Source organism: Cryptotermes secundus, unplaced genomic scaffold (genome assembly GCF_002891405.2).
Source record: "Cryptotermes secundus unplaced genomic scaffold, Csec_1.0 scaffold480, whole genome shotgun sequence".
Taxonomy (NCBI): domain Eukaryota; kingdom Metazoa; phylum Arthropoda; class Insecta; order Blattodea; family Kalotermitidae; genus Cryptotermes; species Cryptotermes secundus.
Genome location: NW_019732379.1, coordinates 29,214 through 40,933, shown reverse-complemented (window position 1 = coordinate 40,933; position 11,720 = coordinate 29,214). Strand labels below are relative to the sequence as shown.

The following is an 11,720-nucleotide window of genomic DNA, read 5'->3' as shown; positions in this document are numbered from 1 at the left end:
CCTGCCACACTTTTCTGCTCTTTGTGATTGAGGGCTCTTCCACTGCAATGATTGCTGCTTTGTTTCTGGATCATAACTGTACGAGTAAATCCAAATTTTGTCACCCATTATGATCCTAGAGATAAAAGCTGGGTCCTCGTTAGCCTTCTCTCGTAGTTCAAGACACACCTATATGCGCTGTTGCCTTTGATCATCTGTCAAGAAGCATGGAACAAACTTCGTGGCAGTGCAGTCCATGTTCAAATTTTCTGTTAAGATCTCTTGGCAAATTCCATAACTGATCCCAACAGTGTCTGCGAGCTCATGGATTGTTCAGCGGCAGTCTTCATGGATTAGTTCCCAAACTTTTTCATCCGTTTATGTCATTTTGCTGGTGGCTAGTAGCCCTGAATGTTTGTCATCTCCAACTGACACTCAAACGGCCTTGAAACCTGAATGTCATTCAAAAACCACTGTCTGGCTTAAAGAATGTTCTCCAAAAGCCTCACAAAGCATTACAAGGTTTTCCATTGTGGATTTACTGAGCTTCATACAAAACTTGATACACACATGTGGCTTGATTTTGCCATCCATTGCATATAAACAAAACATAAAATCAAAAAAGTACTCATGTAAAACAATGTGAGTTCACAGCGTGGTGTCATGTGTGAGACTGCCACAAAAGGCTTGTGGAAGTGTGACCTTGGACTCCTTTATCATCTTCTTTAACTGAGGTAATTACAACAATAACAGTCCGGGAACCCTCCGATAACACCTAGTATAACAATACAAATTTTCTCTTCCCTGCTTCTGTGTTTCCTGTTTCTTACTGCAAAATAAGAGTCAAAAGCCAAAGATATAAAATTTAATCCGTTCTCTTGCCAGTACATAGAGTAGTCGATGCTGTTAAAACAGTGAGCAAGTGCTCCTATGGAGTTTTTGGCTCTAATTCAAATCCTCATTACCAGCATTTTGTTAATTATACAAGTATACTACAATTTCTGACTTTAAGCTTAATACTATTTTAAGCTGCAGCTATTACACATTGTGATACTGACAACAAAAGCAACCATAAGTAGCACGAAGAATGAGAATATTTTCTAGACATAAATAAATTAAATACAGTAAAAACTGAATATAAAAAGTGAGACCCCGTTTTCTTTTTGGAAGATTGTATACCAAGTTCTTATTAGTTTGCTTCAAAAGAACAGAATAATCATGAGGGGAAAGAATTACTGACTACATTCCTTTAATTACTGGGTACTGCAACATAGTTTGGTTACAAAGAAAGTAAAATTTCAAACACAATGCCATATTTGAATATAACACATAAGTAAAGTAAAAAAGTATAGGTATCCCTGTAACAGGCTGTGGATGCCCATAGGGTTGTAAGATGTTGAGTTTCCCACATTTTCTAGACAATTGGTTCACAGATGGCGGTAAGGTTGTGAGCCTTACGTGCTGGCTGTCCTTTACTATCAAGAATATTCCTGGTACTCATTTCTGTTAGAGGCTGAGTCAACCCCAGGGTCCTAGTGCGGCTGGAAGGATTAGGTAAACTGGAAAAACGCACTAATATGGGCATTTATACACACCAATGACTTGACTGCAGCTGGTAAATTAATGTCACACTTCCTCATCAGTAAATCCTCTAATCTTCCTGGTGTTGCAATAAGGATATTGGCTCCTTTGGCCTTGAAACAGTCTACATCAGCAGACACACTATTCCCACCTATAAGTAGCATCTGTGTGATATGTTCAACGTGATGGAGAAAGTAAGCCAGCACTCGACTTGTCTGGGTTGCAAGCTCACGAGTTGGTGATATAATAATACCACCCACCTCATGACGCTTCAATGTTTCACTGCGATTCTGGTAAACAAATCACACAAAAAGGACGAATATTATTATCAATCAAAATAATATAATTCTTGTTTCTTTTCAGATCGCAGGTGTACAAAACTTCTGGGTAATGTAAAAGCATACCATCTTTTTCATATCAGAATTACATAATTTGAGAGTCAAATACTGAAGGTTAATTTGATGCAGGACTGGAAGAATTAAATCTCTACTTTACAAGAGAAAGGTGAAGTAGCAAAGAGAAACTGTTGGGTGTTTAACATCAGTATGACATGTTTGAGTGAAATTTGTATAATTTAACATGTACGTCGAATTCAATACTGTATGACAATAACTAAATAAAATCCATTTCATATTAAGTGAGTTTATCCAGTAGCAATGAAAGCTACATAACCACTATAAACTACCACAATGACAACTGAAAAATCAAGATTACATGCAATATAACTGTAACATTAAATTTTAAACACTGACACAAAGATGAGAAAGCAATAACACATGTCTGTTAAAGTCACTCAAAATATACTCTCATGTGGCCATGATATTTTAGTGCACAGGCATAAATACATAGTCTCTTGAGGAAAACCATTTCTTTCATACCTTCACCACTCATCCACTTTCTTCCTATTATCACTTTATTTCTTTACCTCCTACCCTCCTTTCTTCTATATACCTTTCACATCCCTTCTGTATGGCAATTAATATAACCTTTCCTCTCCCCACTTCCTTCCCTCTTCTTTGTGTGTTAGAACAGTTTTTTTATTGTAGAAAAATATATTGTAAATACAAAAAAGGCATAGGCAATGCCCATCTGGCCTTCTGTAGCACATTCTTATAAACATCTTAATCTACAATAGTGGCAACCCTGCAATTCTTAATATAGATCTTAACTTATATCTGAGAGTATACTGTTAATAATCAGTACAATTACTTCCTTTACTTTTCTTACACATCTATTTTATATAAATATAGGAATGTTGTTTATGAAGTAGCAGATGCCTTGCAGAAATCTTTTTTTCTTCTAGCCTTAAGAGTTCTATAACTGACTTTGGGTATTCTTTTTTGCTGTTCTCAGACAAAATGACCATCATTGTTGCCCTTTGGTCCTCATACAATTTACAGTCCTTGAAGATATGTTCCTCATTTTGCAGCCCATCACCACATTCGGTTAAACAGTTCTGATCATTCAATGATTAATGCCATCTGTTAGAAGCTGAGAGTAGCTATTATGTTTTCTGTTGGTGCAATACATTTTGCTTCAGGCTCTCGCCCTCTGTGAGTGCAAACGTATATAAAACTACACGTAGATTCCATATGAAGACACAGAACAACAGACTTCCATAATATTATATAAATTTATACCATTCACATACTTACTTCTTAGTGTTCACCATAAAAAGTGTAACATAAGATGTAAGATATTTTAGGAGGTGGTCCTCTGTCTTCAGGTCTTCAGGTAGAAGGTAAAGGCTTCACTAAGTAGGCACCCTTTCATTTTACTTAACAAAGTCATACGCCAAACCTAATTAATGTTATATAGTGTGCATCCTGTTGTGTGTCATAACGATATGGTTATGTAATGTAGCTATCAACATAACAAGGAAAGTGGTATCACTATTAAAATCAATATCTCACAGGCTGAATTTTATTGTTTACCGCTACATGTTTCAGTCCTCATGGGACCATCATCAGGCAATGTATATAACAAATATGATAAAAGTTAATTGAAATCTCAATATGGAGTCACTGAATCAAGCCAAGACACACATAACGCTCATACAAACAGAAAACACCGATGTACTGAGATAACACTGCATTACAACTCATATCCAAGATGTTATTTAGCAGACAAATTAACATATTGAAACAGCCCCCTGCTCCACAATACATTCAATGCAATATAACTCTCGGCGAATAACATCCACATCATGAGAGGCTAAAAAAACATGGATTAAAATGACCTACCACACATTGGAACCTTCAACTCCACGTGAGGAATTAATTTCATTTCTCCATAAATTTATAATACCATTTTAAATATCTGTTAATATTTTTAATACCTTTAACACTCTTAGTTATTTTACTCATGTAATATCTAACGCTTTATTTGTATTGTAAAATCCTATAGTTGTAACATACAACAAAGTTTAATTAGGTCCACTATTATTTTAAACACAATTTCTTGTATACTCTAATATTTCTAATATTTTCCTACATTGTAATTTTCATCATAATCCAGGGCACAATTTTCTACAACTTTTATAATATGGATGTGTTATGCCACAATATGCATCCATATTGAGATTTCAATTAACTTTATTGTATTTCTTATACACACTGCCTGATGATGGCCCCATGAGAACCGAAACATGTGGTGGTAAACAATAAAATTCAATCTATGATATGTTGATTTTAATTGTAATACCATTTGTCTTGTTGTGTTCATGGTTATGTTACCTAACAATCTAATTAATGTTGTCTTCTTCATTCAGACAATTGACACATTATCATGACATACATAAAATATATACTGAAATTTAAGAGAGGTACTTATATGTATCCAAGAAAGAATCTTAACCATTTTACAAGAAACAAGAAAACAGAAGAAATTCCTAGGGTTAAAAATGATATACGAAGCAAAGATCTACAGTTTACTGGTTGCATACATAACTGTGAACCACACAATGTTAGTCTGACAATTTCTTCTATACTTCCTCACTTATGTGATCAAAAGTATGGTACCCATGTATCATGCCCATCCTTATAATAGCTTTAAGAATGAATAAATTATATTTACCTGTAGCAATTCTAACATAGGAATAATAAATGCTAAAGTTTTGCCACTTCCTGTCACTGCTTCAGCTGCAACATCTTTGTTCTTCAAAAGTAATGGAATACAGGCAGCCTGAACAAAGATGAATTTCATTACAAATATTGACATGTTTGTCTTCACAGGCATGCTGTCCCCCTGTGCCCGTCTCACAATTTATATGAGCTGATCTTCTGAATGAGTTGCAAGTCATGACCTTCTGAATTTAATGGGTAACAGAAGTTAACACTTTGTTAAATAATTTAATGGCTAATGATCAAGTTCCCTTTGTGGGTGCTACACTGCACAACTCAGCAGTAAAAGCCATGCTTAAGAAATGGTCCTTTAGGTTTAATTACACAACTCTTCCTCAGTAATCCTTTTAAGCAGGAATGGACTGTGTTGGGTCAAAAAGCATAAATATGACATTATTCAATGTAAAGTACTCTGGATGAACATTATAGGGCTACAGGGGCATGCTAAGGGAAGTCAAATAATATTCAATCTATTATAAAGCTGTTCCCCAATTTCTGAGTCTCAAAATATGGTTAGAAAAATTATGCATGAATTTTTAAACCTGCTGTACATTCGTNATAAATGAGTGTATGCACTGCAAGACGGATTAAATAAATCATGGACTTAAATCAGTGCAACAGGACGCTAAAATATAACACAGAAAACATTATTTCTAAAACGGATACCTGTTTAAAATAAACACGATATAATTACATACCTAAAACGTTCAAACCGCCGAACATTATTTTTGTCTTTACATGTGGGAATTCGCACAAAAACCATGAGTTCACACATACAAAGGGCATGTACTTGGGTAGAACCGAAATGTCTGTTCAACAATTTCACACTATTAGCACTACAAAATCCACGTAGATTCTACTTTTCTCATGCAAACCTCTGATTCCAATGCTCAGAACAGTGATGTCCAATTATTGGCATGTGACGTACCTAGTTTCGCTGTAGCTTGTGGAATTAATTAGCAATATATGAGAAAAGTATATATATATTCCCTTCTTACAGCCTAAAGGTCAGGTCAGATTCAATGTTCATGCATTCTCTTAACCTCACCTGAACAGGTGTCATCCTCTCAAATCCCATTTCGTGGATAGTTTTCTTGGTTGAAGCACTGAGTTTGACATCAAGCTTATTCCAGTTCAGTTCCATATCGATCAACAGTAATTAAAATACAAAATATACGTCCATAATGAAAACATTCACCTCCGCGCCAGCAAAAACCACAAAACCAGCAACACTCCGATATGGCCGATACACTCATCCCTTGGAAGATCTTGTGGTATATAGTTCCGTGCAGGTCTTGTGTATTACTTGTATGAGGGATGGATAATGTTAAAGTAAAGAGGCCATAAAAATAATATGCATCCTTACCGGCACAGGCGGGAGTTCATGATCGCGAGCCGTAAAAGCTATGATGGCTATGATCGCTATGATGTAGAGGAGCACTTCATTTGTTTACGCTTGTTTCGTTCAAGAAGTTCAAGAAGCCGACAACAAACACTCTCCCGCCCTATGTATACCGTTAGTCACTGGCAACTGAACCTAATATGCCGCAAATTTAGGAAAACTTCGACAGATATCTACTTCTCACGTCTCTCTCTCTCTCCGCAACCACTGCGACCACTGCTACGTAGGAGCACCAGTACACATGTCGGAGGTGGGAGCGCGCATGTTACTATGATAGTGCGTGCGAATCGGTCCATAACAAGCGACCCTCCTGTTTGGTCACCAAGATTGGCCCCTCCTCGTCACAATTTTTATTCCTTACAGCATGTTCCCCTTACTATAACACCTTGCGAAGTGCAGGTATGTTACATAGGATGACTTTCAAATTGTATAGAGAAAAGCATATAATATTCCACAATGAGAAAATTCCCATTCCCAGCTATAGCACTAGTTATGATCTACGTCACATATATTGTGACACCACAAACTGATCCTATTGCCTACTGAATGTTCCAAACTGACCAAGTACACTGGTGATGCTCGTGGCAGATACTACTGCTGTAATGTGGGAAGAGGGGTCAACATAATTTAAAGCAAAACTGGTATTTATATCTTCTGGTATGTAATACCATATTATTCATTGAAAGTCACCTAACTTTTTTGGATGAACATGTCGCCTCCATCTACAGAGTCAAAGAATAACTCAAGCAAGAAACCAGATCTCTGCTTGACATCTGCTTCATGCTGGTTGCTTGTGTGGCCCATTCTTCAACTCTGAAAATGGAGACACGTTCCTCCAAAACGTTGGTTGACCTTCAACGGACTACACGGCGTTATATCCCAGAAGATAGAACTCTTCATAACCACTGCTGTTAAGAACCTCAAATACTACAAAATTATTATAATTTAATAAAAACACTACTTCAAGTACTTTATAACAGTTTACTTCTCTGTTGGAAGTTGGGAAAGCTCAGTCAGTATACTAATGGGCTACACGGCCTGGAGTTGACTTCCAGCAGTGCAAGATTTTTATCTTCTCCACAATGTCTATGCCAGCTCTGGAGCCCAGCCCACCCAGACTCCTATCCAATGGGTACTGGGGGCTCCTTCCTGGGGGGTAAAACAGCAGGGACATGAAGCTGACCACTCACCTCCATCTAGTGCTCAGGTCAAGAACAGTGGGACTGTACCTCCACTCCCCCATATGTGTTCATGGCATAGTGCTCAATTAATTAAACACACAACTTCTCTGTTACAATGCACAGTAAACTCCCCAATCACATTCTTATCCAACTGAAAACAATTCTGAAGGAAATTTGTCAAAAAGAAATCTGTGATGCATACATGTTCGCCTGCCAAGCAGATCTCCCAGCTGTCTCTGGCATAAGGTTCAATTTTTTTTTTTTCCCACAAAATGGGACATTTCCATTTTTGTCCACAAAAACCGGGACATGATAAAAATTAATAAAAATAAAAAACCAATAATACATTATATATTAAACTTTGAGAAATTTACACATATACATGTAAAAACGAGCTCAAAGTTATTAATTTAGAAACACAGCACTTAAAAAATTTACACAAAAATAAAATGTATGTCTTATTCTGCAAAAAGTGAGCTGGGATAGTGCAGTTGGTATAAGTGACTAGCTACTGGCTGGACGACAGAGGGGTCAGAGTTCAAGTTCTGGCGGGGTCAAGAATTTTCACTTCTCCATGTCGTCCAGACCAGCTCTGGGGTCCACCTAACCTCTTATGCAATGGGTATGGGAGGGAGGGCTCTTTCCCCGAGGGTAAAGTGGCTGGGGCATGAAGCTGACCACTCACCTCCAACTAGTGCTGAGGTCAAGAAAACGTGGGTCTATACATCCACTCCTCCACACACCTTCATGACGTAGTGCTTATTTAATTAAGTACAAGGACAAACTGGACTTTCACTCTATGAAAGCCTTCCCAGTTTCATCTGAATACTTATCAGATTTGTGAACCTGTTACAGGAACACTTTTTCTTTCAATATTTGGGGAAAACAACTCTGAACAAGAGAAATGTTTAAAGTGGGTCTTGACAATGGTTAAGGCTTTCACTGTTTTTATTTTAAGTCTTGTTTTTCATCTGACCATAACACATTTATTATTGAGAAAACATGCTCAATCAGTGCATTAGATCCTAGCAGTGCCAAACCAAAACTAAGTAGGCATTTATGTTGACAGCATTCATGTTCTCCTTTGTAAGACAAGCCAACATTTCATACCACTTTTCAGTAACATTTTGGTCATTTTTTCATTCCACACTTTCAATTTGCTTTCACAATATTTTTGTACATATGAAAACTCATCAAAAAAGTCATCTTCATTCAGTGACAAATGAGGTACCACAGTCATCATGAAAACATACTTAACTTGTACACTCTTCCAAGTCACCTTTCCTTTCAGATTGATCCAATCCATAGGCTGAAGAGGCATAAGAAACGACAAACACTATTCCTGAATATATTCAATGCAGGTATCATAGAAACCTTCTGCATAGTTATTAAACTTTTCAATGGTTATATGTCCTTTTTCTAGTTCTTGCAGCTCATCACTCACAGCAATTGTAAGAAATCTGTCTTCCAACAATTTACTTTGTATAACAGTTTGCTAATTTCATTCTTCACTTCAATTATTGTGGTATCCTGCATTTCAATACATTTTATGGTAAAGGAAAAGATTTATAATTGGTTGGTAAGGAAATGTAAGAGGGTGAATGAAATTGGATTTTCAAAGAAATTCTGAAGGCTGACTGGACACTTCTCAAGGGAAAGGAAATAAGATTTTACTGCAGGGAAAATATCAATAATTCTCGGTACTGCAGGTAAGAGGGAGAACCATCTTATCTTGTTATGACCCAAAAGTTTTATACTCTGTTTCAGTGTATTCACAAAATGATTTCAGTTCAACTCATATACAATTAATGTGGAAATGCTGATAAATATTATTATTAACTGGAGATCAATAGGTAAGCAGTCTCCAGCAGTCTGCACTGCACTGTGCAGGACAACCAATACCAATCAAGTTTTTCATACTTTTTCTTGCAGTCTGTAGTACAGATTATTGTTCCCTTTCCTCTTCTTACCGCAAAAGTTTGTGTTGGTATTATCTGCTGATACTGCAATAACTTTTTCAAGGAAATCCAATTTCTAGAACATTTCTAACACATAAGAAAGCAGCTGATCTAAAGTTTCAACACCTAAAATAACTAACTCTAGCACTCTGACCATCACACCTTTTTCTGCATGAAAATATCCAACAATCAAAGGTACTTAACTTCTTGTCCAGATGGTTAGATGAGTCAGTCAATACAGAAATGAAATAAACTTCTTCTAGCTCTTGAAGAATCTGTTCTCTTGCAAATGGCAAGATAACATTGGTGATTACTGCTCATTTTGTTTGTGAACATGTAAATTTATCATTGGAAACTTTCCTCACAATAGTGGTTGTGCAGTCCAAGGATTTGAAACAGTGGTTATGCAGTGCAGTATGATATGCAAAGGTTGCTTCCTGTGCTACTAGCGGTAACTGCTTTTCCATTTCACTAATATTCTTCCTACTTAAGTAGTTACTTATGCTCTTACTGGAAGCTTTGTTTTGAAGAGACAGTTTTTTTTTCTTCACATGATTGACATTCCACTGACCATCATGTACAATGCAAAATTTTGCGTTCCATAACATGCTGTCAGTATTCTAATTCATGCCTTCAATTAACAGATATTTGCTCTTAATATGGTCATTAATACTGCACTCGCATTTTGCCGTCACTATATGGATGAAAACTGATGAATTCTCACAGGCTCTCACAACACAATGTAACGGTAGAAAAATGCAGAGAATGATACAAACAGCACTTCCATTATGCAAGAAATTCAAAACACTACCAATGTAAATAAAAAAGACATTGCCAACAGAAAACTAATAATTTGTGAACTTGTAGATTCCGAAGGGTTCTGATAATGGTCGATGACACACAGAATTACTGGGGTTTTGAACTTTTTCCATTGTCCAGTATTTTAGGTAACAGAGGATATGACATTTCGGAAACCGGATCTGTTTCCGTCTTCAAGTGAGAAAGGAAGACACCTACTCAGTTGGGCCCCTTAGAAAGAGCTAATCTCAATCATTGGACAACTCCTGTCAGATTTACCCAGCTATTTCAACGTATAAGACTAGGCTAGTTCAGTGGGCGATAACAAGAAACCATAAAATAAAAATTGTGATACAACACGCACATGCATGGAACTAGATTAGAAAAGGAGGTAGAAATCTGTGCTAGAAACCTAGCTGACAAAAACCAAATGCATGAGCACCAATGCGAACTAGTGCCATCTGTGGAGGAACCTGAACACTTGAGACTGGAACCTTGTGGAAATGCATGAAGAGTGTCATGTCATACAGATCTTCTCTGCGAGTTAGAAACCTCATTGCTGATGACGGGTATCCAGATAGGAGAAATGTCCAAACTGGGTTGGCTGATTGGATTCGTTAAGCATGCCATATGGGCCGATTCCTTATATTTCCTATACCTGCTGTTACTTTCAAATTCCAAAATCCTGGCATCATCACACCCTACTCTGTGACCTCCTTCATAGGCATGTTGGACTAATTTTGATTTTTCTAGAAGACACTGTTGGAGATTGTGCCTATCTTCATGGAGCTGCACGGCTAGAGGTCTCCCTGTTTCCCCAATATAGCTTCTTCCACACTCACAGGGAATACTGTAGATGCACTGTGCCACCTGTTGCAGATCTCTTTCTGGCCTTGTTCTCATGAGTGAACTCCTAAGTGTGTGTTTAGTTCTGGAGATCATCCTGTCGTTGTATCGATTCCCTATGTCTGAACTTCTCAGAAATATCCTTCACATATGGGATGTACACAAAGCCCAGGGGCTTTTGCTCTTTATTTGGACGACTGCTACCCTTGGAGTCAATGAAACCTTGAGGATAACCGTTGAGCTGGAGATCAGTTCTCAGGCTGCTGATTTCTTTAACTCAGTCTTGTCCTTGGCATATGGTGGAAGCTCTGTTGTGCAGACTCTGATTCAAACATCTTTTCACATGTAGTGGATGGTTAGAGTTGAAGTTGAGGTACCAGCCAGTGTTGGTGGGTTTCCTGTAGACTTTGGTGGCTAGTGTCATCTCTTCCCTCCTGACCAGCATATCAAGAAAATAAATTGCAGTCTGATTCTGTCTCCATGGTGAACTGGATGGACAGACCACAAACGTGTCATCAATGTACTGGAGTCACAGCAATGGTTTATGTTGTGCCGATTCAAGAGCCAATTTCTCAATGTGTTCTCATGTCCTCTATTACCTAAAATTCCAGATGATGGAAAAAGTCCAAAACCCCAGTAATTTTGTGAATTTGTGTTTTGTGGATTAGCCACCAGGAGTGTTAACATCATTATAGAAATGCCAACTGCAGAGAATTGCATCTGTTACCAAGGGGTTATCAATAAACGTTAATGTTAGAGAAGAGCATGTAAAATGCCCATTGTCCCCCCTCTTGTGGGTACCATTAAAGTACAGCCCAGCTGAATTTGTCATAATCTTAGAGTACAGGTATCT

General features: G+C 37.4%; 1 protein-coding gene across 4 annotated transcripts in view; it reads right to left on the bottom strand.

The window, feature by feature from the left end:
- Nucleotides 1-6,322, bottom strand: part of LOC111867573 (ATP-dependent RNA helicase DDX55) — a 37,205-nt gene extending 30,883 nt beyond the window's left edge. For 3 of the 4 annotated variants that reach the window (XR_002843366.2, XM_023857558.2, XM_023857560.2), the window contains exons 1-3: nucleotides 5,731-6,322; nucleotides 4,636-4,743; nucleotides 1,575-1,850 (exon numbers count right to left, since the gene is read on the bottom strand). Coding sequence is in view for 3 of the 4 variants with exons in the window: in XM_023857558.2 (XP_023713326.1) it covers nucleotides 1,575-1,850; nucleotides 4,636-4,743; nucleotides 5,731-5,826 (480 nt within the window). In the remaining variant the exon portion in view is untranslated. The remainder of the gene's footprint in view (nucleotides 1-1,574; nucleotides 1,851-4,635; nucleotides 4,744-5,730) is intronic. The other variant, XM_023857559.2, reaches the window with a different exon arrangement.
- Between the last annotated feature and the right edge of the window lie 5,398 nt (nucleotides 6,323-11,720).